The 12,614-nt window shown below is 48.5% G+C and overlaps 1 protein-coding gene across 2 annotated transcripts; it reads right to left on the bottom strand.

Annotated features, from left to right (window-relative positions):
- Positions 1-1,082: 1,082 nt before the first annotated feature.
- Positions 1,083-11,382, bottom strand: kif3ca (kinesin family member 3Ca). Of its 2 annotated transcripts, none has more exons than XM_029849763.1 (8): positions 9,483-11,382; positions 4,129-4,230; positions 3,615-3,737; positions 2,492-2,610; positions 2,249-2,365; positions 2,063-2,171; positions 1,841-1,986; positions 1,083-1,362 (listed from the first exon to the last, which is right to left on the bottom strand). In XM_029849763.1, exons 1-8 carry the CDS (start codon positions 10,875-10,877, stop codon positions 1,194-1,196), a joined length of 2,280 nt encoding a protein of 759 aa, XP_029705623.1. In that variant the 5' UTR covers positions 10,878-11,382; the 3' UTR covers positions 1,083-1,193. The 2 variants fall into 2 exon arrangements, with proteins under 2 accessions (XP_029705623.1, XP_003971969.1); XM_003971920.3 differs by having other exon boundaries at positions 1,221-1,532; positions 9,483-11,379.
- Between the last annotated feature and the right edge of the window lie 1,232 nt (positions 11,383-12,614).

Below are 12,614 nucleotides of genomic sequence, written 5' to 3'. Positions count from 1 at the left end.
GGACAATATTATAAACCATTATAGCTTTTCAACTATGAGGATATGTTCGTCCTCTCCGTTATACGAGCGCACGCTCAGAATCTGGCTTTGGAACATTTGAAGACACCACCTTGTGCTCAAGACTTGAGAGAAACCTAAATATGTCAGCATTTGGAGATGAAATTACAAATGAATTAAATAAGAAGAACTTTTACAGACATCTGTTTAGTGATTTTGGTGTTTCCATCAACAAAACCCGTACAAAAGCTGAAGGTAACAGCATGTGTTACAGGAAGGTCAAAGGTCATGGGCTGTGCTGCCAGTGAGTCCAGCCGCAACCGGAGCCCCGACATGAATTATCCAACGACACGGAGCCTCCTGATATAAACCACCCACCGGACCGCAGGCAGAAACATTCAAGGAAGAGATGGAGGTGAAGAACGCAGAAGAGGCGAGAAAGGGAACAGGAACAAGAGTTTGAGGTAACTTTCAATGTCGACTCAAGTTGTCTTTTCAAGTCCAGTGAAATTGTAATGTAACATAAAGCAGCCCAGATGTTTTAAAGTCCAAACAACTGCTATTTGTCCTGAGCATGAGAATAACAGAGGGAAGAGAAATTCTGTTGATCATTCTGCATTAACCACCACAGTACTGGTGCCTGTGCACGCTTACAGTGGCCTAAAGGATTCAGCTGTTCTCACCTGATTTAAACCTCGCTGTATTTAGATTACTTTAAGGCAAGGGTGTCCAGACCAGGGGGGTCGCTGCCCTCGAGGACCGGGTCGACCCCGCTTTAAGGCCTTCGCCTTGACACTGTGATGGACAGAACCCATGCAGAACGTCCAGACTCAGGTCACAGCACCCGCACCTCAACCCCAACACTCACTGCTTTTAGTTTCTACTGTGCTTGTGTACAACAGCCACCTTTTTTTTTTTTTTTTTTACAAACTCATCTGCGTCTAAATCTGACACAGGAAACAGCCCAAACACACAAAACACCGAAATACAGAAGATACGTACAGCAACTTTGTGAGGATTCAGCTCTGTGATGGCCACAGTTTAAAACACCAACTGCAATCATGCAGCCCTCTATATACAGATAGCACACACACACACACACACACACACACACACACACACACACACACACACACACACACACACACACACAGTCCAGGCAGTAAAGTACTGCAGCAGGTTGTTTAAAAATACAATCATAGGCTTGGACACTCAAACATGCAGGGAGGAAAAGAGGCCTTCACATCAGCAGAACAGGGGAACGTGGCTTTTGTGAGGTCGATCGAGGTTCCAGTCGGAACAGTGTCCATCCTCACCCCTTGGGGGGGCGTGTGCAACAGCCACGGACATCGCTGGGAGGAGGTCCTTCTCCAGGAGGAGGGAAAATATGTAAAAAGAAGAGGGAGAGCGAGAAAATAAATAATGAAAAAGGAGGCTGGGTAAAGCTTTACTGGGCTGCCATGGGTGTCGCAGCGTGACAGGTCGCCAGGGACACGTTAGAGGAGGAGGAAGTGATGGATTTAGCAGTTTGACTCCTGCAAAACACACCGAACACACAAAATAAGCACCAATAAAATACAGGCGTTCTCATCTTACAGAGCACTTTTACCAAAAAAAAAAGGCTTTAGGAGATCAAGCAACCGCACCCAGATTATGGGCTGCTTAGCAAATGATAGATGAACAATCAGATTAGGTGGGTGTGGTTAATCCCCGCTAATCTCATTTAGCGACCCAACGACTCTAAACCACTTGTGAATGTCGGACGCAGGCCAGCGTATAATAAGGAAGCAGGAAAAGCCGATATCGAAGTTTCAGGCTGAGCTTTGGGCGGTTTCGTGCTCACCAGGACTGGGATTTGCGGACTCCTCTGTCTTTCGTAGGCGAACTGTCCACAGAGCGAGTGTGGTGGGGCTGCGCCGCTGCGGAGCGATTTAACGAGGCCACGTGTGGAGGGGTCATGTCCAGGTCCAGGAGGATGATGTTTTCAGCCTGAACACACACCAGTGACATCATAGCTGTCTAGTTTGCATGCCCACGTGCCAGTACAGCCCCCACACACTCCTACCCTGTATCTAAAGTGAGGTCCCAACGCTGTGGCCTCCCTGGCGTGTTGACAAATAGGCCGTTTGTAACCAACCGCAGACGTTGGTCTCTTCTTCATCTGCAGTGATTTACTGAGGGAAAAGGAGACAGGATCAAAGCTCGACTGGGTCAAACATGTCAGGACAGAAGGTCTAAAGCGCTGCCAGACCTTTCAGCTGGAACCAGAGGCTGGAACCTCCACTGGTCCTCCTCGGGGTCAAACATCAGCCTGTTCATGATCTTATTCTTCTCCTCTGGAGGGATGAAGTTCTCGATGATCAGGTACCTACGAGAGCACCACACAGTTGTTCTTGTGACATCACAGGCAGGAAGTCCGCACAGACAGCAGCTCTTAATAACGGCGGAACTCGTTGTGGGTGAAAACACGAGAGCGAACGTTCCTGCCACTCACTTGAACTTCAGCTCTCTGGTGAGCTCATTCTGAATTTGCTCCAGCTCCTGTCGGCTCCTCACGTGCTCGTCGTTCACGTCCTGGATCTCCGCTTTGATGCACTGGAGCTTAGCGTACAGCTACGGGGGCAGAGAGAGGGGGGGGCGAGTGAGTAGAGGCGCTGTCATGGCGTACACGCTGGTGAACCGGCTGACTCGCTGCAGCGTGGTTGCCCCTGGCAACAGCACTGGAGGCACTGGTGTCTGGAGAAATGTGGGGCCAATGGAAACGCGGCGGCATGGACGGCGGCCCTCTCTCTCTCTCGCTGCGGCTTGTTCCTCCTCTTTAATCCGGAGCCCTCCAGCCGTCACAACGTTCATCCTTGTGCTGCGGGAACTTAACCAAACAAGGAGGCAAATCCTGACAAGAGAGGGGGGAACACTGCGGCGCCTACATGCTGGGCCGCTTCGGCCTCGCACTGTACGGGAACGGGTTCACGTTTAGGGTCGCCCCACCCCCACGCCTCATTCATCTGCCTCTGGAGTGCTGCCTCCTTTGTTCTGGACGGGCTTAAACTCTAAACTAACCCGCAGTACAAGCCCATGCTGTACTGCCGATGTCGTGTTGGAGCACGTGTCTGTGGTGGGGCCACAGCCTCTCAACGCCCTTTGTTCCCTACTGCCTGTCCAGATGTCCACACCTGTCAGGCCTGTCCACAGCCTCACAGGTCAGAGTGTGAGGGCTGACACCTCGGAGGCAGCAGTGCACCGTCACAGATGGGAAGACAGCGATGGCACAGTGTGGCGGGGGATCACAGACTGGGAGGTGAGGACAGAAAGCCCTGGGGGGCGTCTGTATGTTCAGAGGGTTGTTTTAGGGTTTAAACTGACGGGATTCAGCTGCTGGTTACTGTGGGACCGTCAGCACATGAGTAGGGGGAGGAAAACTGAATGAAGAGATCAGCAAGATCAAAAATGATGGAGTGGAAGAGAAAGAAAAGGTCAATGCCATAGACCTTAGACTCTATGGGGTCTAATGACCCCATCTATGGGGTCATCTATGGGGTCATCTATGGGGTCATTAGGATCCACATCAGGGGTCAAAGGCGTGTGGCCGGCATCTCGGGGTTCTGTGCACCTTTTACCTTCTTAAGCTTCTTGGTCTTGGCCTCCACCTCCTGCTGAAGAGACGTGAACGTCTCCCGGAGCTCCACCGTCTCTTCGTCCTGGGCCAACATCTGCTGCTGGATCTCCCTCTCTTTCCGAGTCTGAAAGGAATCGTTTATATCAGTTTTCCCCTCCTCACCCAACCCGAGGTTGGTTGAAACGTGCTCCAGCATGAATCGTGCATGAATCAGGTGGCGGTAATGTCGTTCAAATGTTGAAGCAGATCCTGAGAGACAGGGACGCTCAAGGTCAAAGAGAGATTTTATTCCAGGTATAAGAAGAAGAAGAAGTATAAAAGACCTGTGGAACCTCTGTGAGGGCTTCTTATTGATAGTCCTGTGTATCTTCATGCCAGCTGTTGATGTTGTGTGTTTTAAATTCAACCACTGGCTGCACTTGTGTCACATTTGCTTTTTGACCTGACTTTAACGTCCTGTATGAAATCTGAATTCTAGTCAGGCACATGAGTGGAGACACACGTCAACACGTCACCTGCTCGGAGATCTCCTGCCTTTTTGTCTCCAACATCTTCTGCTGCTCGTTGGTGTGGTCGATGATGTTCTTCCCCCCAACCAGCAGCTTGCTCTCCATTGCCTGAGACAAAACAAAAGAGGCGGGGTCAAACATTGGGCGCCATCAGATAAGGCGATGATCAACTTTTACATTAGCTGCTGTGGAACCAGACTGAAACAACAGTTTCTAATCTGCAGAAAACACGACTGATGGTGAGAGCAGAGCAGGCTGCACATCAGTGTCGTCCTGAGCATGAGGGGAGTTCGAATGGTTAAATCAGCGGGTGCAGACGCGCTGATGAGGTGGAAACAGGCGTGATGACACCACCACACAAGCAGCTGAGCTCAGATCGACTTCAGCTTAAACAGCAACTTCTTATCTACCGCTGCCTGACGCTGACTCTGGTCTCCACTCAGAGACGCCTGCTGAAGCGGACACGTGACCACATAAACGTGTGCACACACACAAGCGCTTGCCTGAGGGCGGAGAGAAGCAGGAAGTTTGAGATAAAACGCTGCAGCATCAGAAAAGAAAATATAGAAAGAGGGAGATGAATGGAGACTAAAGGGGCCGGAGAGAGGCTGGCAGGGGCCACAGCTGATTGGTAATGGACACATTCCTTTCCAGGGACCTTAAACAAAAAGACAATGTGAATGTGCGTGCGCATGTGCATGTGCTGACTGTACATCCTTTATGACACACTCATGTAGAGCACACTGCAGTCCTTCAGAGGATGCATCTGCAGCCAGTCTTTACAGAAAGGCCCTTTGTCTCCAGCTGTCTTTGTCAGCCTGTGTGTGTGTGTGTGTGTGTGTTACACTGTTCTGCTGTTGTTTGTGCTCTGTCATATTCTCTCAGCTTCATTAAAGAGCTGATTCGTGTCATGGGTTGTTCTCCTTTGTGTATCTCTGGGCCGCAGTCTTCTTCAGGAGCGACTCACAACTCCTGATTCCAGACGGATTGACTGGATGTTCAGGACAGAGGAAAATCATTCCAAAAAGAATAAAACTATCACTATTCTGGAGGTGCAGCTGCTGATAAGCTGAACACACAGGAGGTGTGTGAGACCCATGAATGAATCCATTATCAAAGCAGCAGTTTCATCATCTCAGAGATAATGGTCACATTTTAGCTGCTCACATGACAATAGAGCTCATATTCTGGAGTGGAATTTGAGTTTCTAGTGTCTATTAATGGGTAATTTAAAAAAAATGAACACAATATTCCTTCATTGGCTTAATAACGGGCAAGTTTACAAGGCAGCTCTGTAAAGCTTTCACACTGATGCTTTGTTCAAATTCAAGTGTTGTTTTCATGTTTTTTTCCAGTACTGTTGTGTTTCTGTAGCTTCTCTGGGCACATCCTGTCTTTACTGTATGTGTTCCAGAGATGGAAGTCATGACCTTCAAACACACAACACAACCCAAACTGGATATTTTACACCAGTGCCACGACTGCAGTGGCACCTTTATTGTTAAAACATATTGTGTCACATCCTTAGTTCAGATTTCACCGCCCAGCTCCAGAAAATGAAACTGGCTCATGATAAAATGGCGGTGTCACCTTCCCCGTGTGTTCCATTGAGAGGTCCCGGGAGCCTCCTGGACCTCGGTCTGACAGCAAAACAAAGACGGATGTCCGGGGGGGGGGCTAGATCCACATCAGCACCCTCTGTTTATATAAAGTTGTGTCACCGAGACAATGAGATTATTCTGTGCATTCATTTCCAACATTATTCTGAAGAATATTATTATGAAGTATCATTTTTACTGAGTAAAGTAAGTTTTATGCTGAATACTGAAAAAATATGAAAAGCAAGGGTCAGGAATTGAATTTAATTCACTAATTTAATTCAATTTATCTTTATTTAGAAACTGTCCATTACAGTGAAGATGGTCTCTAAGTGCTTTAGAGAAACCCAGAACGCCCCCCCCACCAAACAAGCTACAGTGGAAAAACAGGAAGAAACCAGAACCAGGACCCAGGGGTGAAAGAGGAAGGGTGGAAAGAGGAGAGGAAGATGTAAATACATGCATGATGTATGTGTCACTAATGACAGTGTAGACTGGTTATAATGGGCCAGAGAGGCGGATGGGACTGGTTGTAAGTGGGGTGTTATGGTGTGTGAGAGTGGATAAATGTGGACGAGTGCTCTAAACGACACCAGAGAGATCCCCCTCTTTCCTGCAGCCTGCTCGCGCAAATGTGTGCCAGCCTGCATAGCTGTGCGTCCGTGCATAATCTGCTCCTCTGTGCGTGCACGCATTCTTTTGGCAGCGACAGGTCTGGTTTCCTGATGGGAAAGCCAAGAGAACGGGAGAGAGCGCCCAGTGAGCCGGCCAATCACAGCAGGTCCAGGGCCTGCTGGGAGAACAGGGTTTATAAATACAACGTGACGCAGCACGCAGGCGAGAAGCGTGTTGGGAGGAGCGATGAGATGATCGCAAGGAGAAAAGACACAAGACTGGAGGACAGGACGGTCAAACCGTCTCTGGCAACCTGCTCAACATCACTCAGCAGGATACCACTTCAGACACAACCTGAGCACCAGAACCAGGTTTTTACACAATACATAGCATGTACAAACACACACACACACACACACACACAAACATACACACACACAGACACACTGACCTCTCTTATCTACTTTTTCCCACCTCTAATTACACAGGAAGTGAGCTACATAAACAGGAAACAGTCATCCATAATCCTACATGGGGGGAAACTGTACGTATGGAAAACCCTCTCAGGGTATTTTGGAGTATGGCGTCTGCGACATGGCGCTATGGTGAATGTGTGCTGCTCTGTTGTGCTGATATAACATTAATGTTCAAAGGACGCCGCTTGTCCTGACTGCAGCAGGATGTTAACGCACATTTCTGCCTGCAACACGAGACGGCCACGACAGGAAAAAGCATCCAAACTAAAAACAACATTGTTGTTTTCTGTTACTTCCAGGGTAACCGCAGAGTGAGGCTTTTCATGAACAAAATCAAAAGAAAAATATCTATTCCTCATCTCCCCCCAGCACATTTATAAGACAGAAGGTTCTGACTTAGTTTTCCTGTTACCATGACGACCATTTAAATGTTCAAATCTCTTTGGATGCCAAATACAGGCAATTAGAACAAGTGGCACGAATGAAATGAGCAGTTTTCAGCTGTTGAGGTGCTGCAGACCATCACTGCAGAGCGAGAAGAGGAAGATGTGTCAGGTTTGACCAGGAAAATGGACCCGGGAATGTCCACTGACGGGTGGACACGGGGGTGTCCTCAGTCACTGTCCTCATACCTGCGTTACACAACTCCACGGAGGGTAATAACCCCCCCGACAGCACCGACGCACTGCACAGTCAGTGATGAGAGGTGGCTATAAATGTTTGACTAAATGTCTGATTATTTATGTCATATAAAAAGTGCTTAAAACATTTCTTCCAGAAAATTCCCTGTAACAATTCCACCTAGCAGCAGCTGCTTTAAAAAGATCTCTCCCCAGAGTTGGAGCCAACACGGCCCCCCAGGAACAGGAGCTGACCTAGCACGCTTCCAGCAGGTCGGTCTCTGACCTACTTCCCCTAGCTGTGTGGGTTCGGGTTCGGGTTCGGGCTCCGCATCTCCTATCATATATGTTTACATGTTTCCCTGATCTTCCTCGCTCACCTAGCAACCTCTCTCTGATTGGAGACATTAATGAGGACCTGTAGGCCTCATTCTGTGATTGGAGGGCTTCTATCAGTCTCAGCCAATCAGAGGACGGCTTCATCGGCTGAAAATGCCATGGAAACATAAAAGGCCATCAAATGTTAAGCTTTGTCCCCTATTCATAAAAAAGTGTTATTCAGTCCAACCAGGAAAGCGTCTTTGTACATGTGTTTAATATGATATTGATGGATAATCCAGGCAGGCGATGCGGTCAAGAGAGCACATTTTAAATGCAAAATACGCATTATTGTATCGGTCAGAATTGATTTTTACATTCCTAATTAGGTTTCCGGGTCATCTAAGTGAAGGATCATAACAAACGTACTGTTGGTTTGATACTGACTACATGAAGGATTTAAATTTGTGAGGATAAGAAGTCCCAAAGAGGAATATGAGTGATATGAACTAACACCAGCAGGTTTTACAGGTTTAGAGCCGGAGGACACAGGCTGACGCACCAAAGCAGGAAATACTTCTGGTCCTTTATCAACCTTTTCCTCTGGGCTGAGAATGACTTCTGTTGATTCTTTGGACTGACATCACAGGGCTCTCTTTCAATTATCCCTCAGACACACACACACACACACACACACACACACACCATGAAAAGGAGACGAATATGAGAAACAATTATGAAAGCAGCATTTGCTCTGTGTCTCACGGGACTTTCCGACGATCAGATTCTGGAGAAAAAGAGACACGTCTGAAAATCTTGGAGGAAACTAAAGCGCTCAGTAAAGTTTGACGCTTTACGACCCTAAAAAGTGCATGTAGATGTGATTCTTGGTGTAGAATTACAGTAATATTTGGGGATTTTCCCTAATATTGAAGTCTTCTACAACTGTGCTGGAGAACAGGGGACCAGATGAATGTGTCCATCCGGTTCCAGCAGACTCCGACCCACCACGCCGGTGCTGATACGGGCAGTCTGGCAGGTTAACAATCCAAACATCAGCAAAGCAGGATCTCTTCCTCCATTTTATCACATTGTCCTTCTGTCCCATCGTGACGCTGGTTATATCGTTTTCCTGCTCTGCTTTTCTCACATTGGGGCCTCGGGCTCGGTAATCTGACCCAACGGAGCCTCGTGTTCGGTAGCTGTTGGGGGTCATAAACCACCCACGTTCCTGTGACTTGTTGACAGCCTTTGTTATCTGGATGGTGGAAGCTTTAGTGAAAATCACCAGAGAAGAGAATAAAAATACACGGTGACGACTTCCTGTCTGAATAAATGAGACATGTGACCAGACATGTGACCAGGAACATTTCCTAGTTACATTTCACTTTCCTCGTATATCATTAACGGCCATATAAGCAGCGGGTTCGCTCCAAAATAGACCGTCTCAGGCCGAGATCCACAGGGAGGAGAACATTCTCCATGAAAGACCCAGTTCAGACTTGAACTGGAACCTTCCGGCTCTGAGGAGACCTGGCTCCCCCCCCCCCGCCGTTTTCTACCTGATTTTCTACTTGATGTTAAGAGCTTATGGTTTCCTTGGAATGTAATTCTGTAGTTATCACCGTGTGTCACACATGTTCATCTCATGGAGCACAAGTCTTTAATCCCTCAGCCCGGATTATGAGTGACTGGATCATTGAAACACTTGCCTGTGGGATTTGAGCTCTTACCTTGTACCTGGCCGTCAATTGCTCGGTGGCTTCCTGCTCCTTCCTCAGATCTCCTAGCATCCTCTCCTTCTCTCCCAGGAGCCTTTGCTTCTCATCGGCCAACAGGAACTGATCTCCTCTGATGGCCTCCTTGTCCATTTCCAGCCGCTGCTCCTCCAGCCTCACGTACTCCTTCGCCTCCTTCTCGCCAACGTCCCCGTCAAGCTCGGCGTCCTCATCCCAGCTGTCACCATCAAACTGCTCATCCTTCTGTTTACTACTCCACTTCCTGTGGTTGAGCTGGGCCCTGAGGCGAGCAATCTCCGTCTGGAATTCTCGCAGTAAAGCATCTTTGGGATCTTCGTTGACCCTTGGCTGGTTCTGGATGTTCTTTGCCCGGTTGGCATAGCGAAGGGTAGTGAGGGTCTCATCGTAGTGCTGGGGGGCGGGACCTAAAGTGGCCACCATGACAGTTTTTGCATTTCCGCCCAAAGAGTCCTGCAACAGTCGGGTCAGCTTAGAGTCCCGGTAGGGCACATGGCCGCTGCGCCCATCAGCCAGCGCCGAGATCACGTTCCCCAGAGCTGATAGCGAGAGGTTGATCTTCGCCGCCTCTTTCAGGCGCTCTCCCTGGACACCTGTCTTGGCTTGGCGTTCGCTGCCCGCCAGGTCTACCAGATTGAGGCGCCCGACTCGGATGTGCTTCCTCCCGTCCGGACCAGGCTGACTGCATTCCACGGTTATCAGAAACAGGGCATGGGACCGCGAGGAGTGCTCGTTCATGTCTGTTGCCCCCACCGCCCTCGCCTGGTTGCCCATGTTCATCACATCCTCAATCTCCTTGATGCTCTTGCAGACGCACGAGGTGAGGTTACGAACGTACACGCCGGATTCGGGACTCTCTCGGAGCTCCAAGGATCTAGTGCCGCCGTGTTTAGGATCCAGGAGGTCCCGGATCTCCTCCAGATAGATCTCGAGGTAGGACGCGCGCACCAGGTACTGCTTGTCAGACTGGGAGCGGGAGATGTGAGTGAAGACGTGATCGAAAGCGTTGGGGATGACACCTCGCTTCTCTGGGTCCATCCAGGCCCCCTGCATCGTGTACGTTTTCCCAGTTCCGGTCTGTCCATATGCAAAAATGGTGCCATTGAACCCTGCGAGAACCGAGTCCACCAGCGGCCGCACGCTCTCATCGTACAGGTCTCGCTGTTTGGAGCTGGCGTCGTACACGGCGTCAAATGTGAATGTTTTTTGGGGCTCGCTGGCCGCAGCACGAGGGTTTCTGAGGATCACCTGTCCGAGCCGCAGGTCCATCTGTATGATGCCCCCTGGAGGTCCACTGGAATCCTCTCTCTGGTTCACCGGGCGGCATCGAACCACCACCTTCACTGACTCGCTGCTTTTATTTTTCGACATGACTGGCCTATTTTTCTGACACTATAAGACAAAATGGCAGCTTTTACTACCCGAGTCAACATGGGCCGATATCCGACGTGATATCTCCAATCAGCCTCCCGTCCGCCGGTGAAATCTCTAACCGATGGTTTCTTACCATTAATAACGAATTCAGTGTGGCTTCTCCAGAGATCCTTAATAGAAATAGCACCACTACCATTTAGCCGAGGGTAGTAGAAACCAAGACATGCCACTGTGTCCGGAGGACAATTTCCTTCATTAATGATCTGGAAAATTAAGCGGACCGACAGCGGCTCCGACGCTGGATCGACGCTCCCTCGCGGCTCCGCAAAAACCGTCAAAGTCAAAATATCCGACAGGAGAAACGTCTAAATATCACATTTACCCGGAACACAACAGACCACCTACGGACCTCGGCCGCATCTTCCTCCGCTCATTGATGCTCCCAACTGGATGTACGGCGTTCGGCGTGTGCGTGCGTGCGTGTGTGTGTGCAGTCATTCAACCGCCACACCCCACCTCACTGCGGAGCGGTGCAGAGGATTGTGGGAAATGGAGTTTTTGGTCGACGGTGACAACAGCCGAATTGTGAAACATGTTTGTTATTTACTGGTGACAGTAATCTTCACTATTGCCACTCTTCAGGGTAAATGGACCGCAAATGTCCTGTATAAGTAGGATTACAACAAAAATGATTGAGAATCTACACAGACAATAAAATCGAATGTGATTTATTAAGTATTTCTGTAAAACTGATTTACAAAATGGTTCTGCATTGGGCCTGGACAATGTTATGTTATTTCTTGTACAACTGGGCCACTAAACAGAGAACAAATAGCAGAGCAATCACTAAATTAATAATTACCCAACATTTTCATCCCGACAAAACAGCTCCACCTGGTGACAAAATCATGAAGTACACTATAAACCACGACGGTCAATGACAAGGAAGGTCACATATGTTTAGATGTTTAACTCTAAAAATGCTATTATGTGTTCTGAGAAACGGTATCAGTTTTCTGTAAAATGATCAAGGCGACAAAATCTGCTGTTTGCTGATTTTCATTATTGCCTTCGCATCAAAACATTATGGCCAGTATGTTACTCATTGATGATCTGTTGATCGTTGATACGGTTAATCAGTTGGATCGTGTAAAACTTATGCATACAGTGCAAAATAAACTTGATAATCCTCCAAAAGGCACTGCAGTCCTTTTTAAATTCACTTTAAATGATGCTTGCATAATGTCCGTGAAGCTTCTCAGTCCTCCAGGTCATGGTAGTTCTGGTCCTTAAATCACAGCATCAGTTCTAACTGAATGTTGGGGAGAACTCCTTTGTGCTTGGGACGTTTCAACGACCTCCATAATGAGGGGCGGAGCAACCAACAACCAGGTGACTGAAGCTCCAAAGAGCACCTGAAGAGTATCTGGAACTCCCCAACACTCAGAAGTGATGAAGCCTCCTGGACGGGAGGGAAACGTCTTCACGGAACTCCAACAGTCCAGTTGCTGTGACCCAACCAGCAGAAAGATCCCTGCATTGTTTGTAGGTAACACACACAAAAGCAGATGGTGTGTGTATTGAGTTGGAGAGCTGGAATGCAGCTTCCTGCTGGGTTTTGTCTTGGTCTTCTATAAATCTACATTTCAGTGAATTCCCTACAGAATTTCAGACATTTGGGTCAAGGGGCTTCTTTGTAAGGGGGTGTGGCCACACCGTTTTGTAACATTCTTG

Source organism: Takifugu rubripes, chromosome 16, assembly GCF_901000725.2.
Source record: "Takifugu rubripes chromosome 16, fTakRub1.2, whole genome shotgun sequence".
Lineage (NCBI taxonomy): Eukaryota > Metazoa > Chordata > Actinopteri > Tetraodontiformes > Tetraodontidae > Takifugu > Takifugu rubripes.
This window is presented reverse-complemented; position numbering and strand designations above follow the sequence as displayed.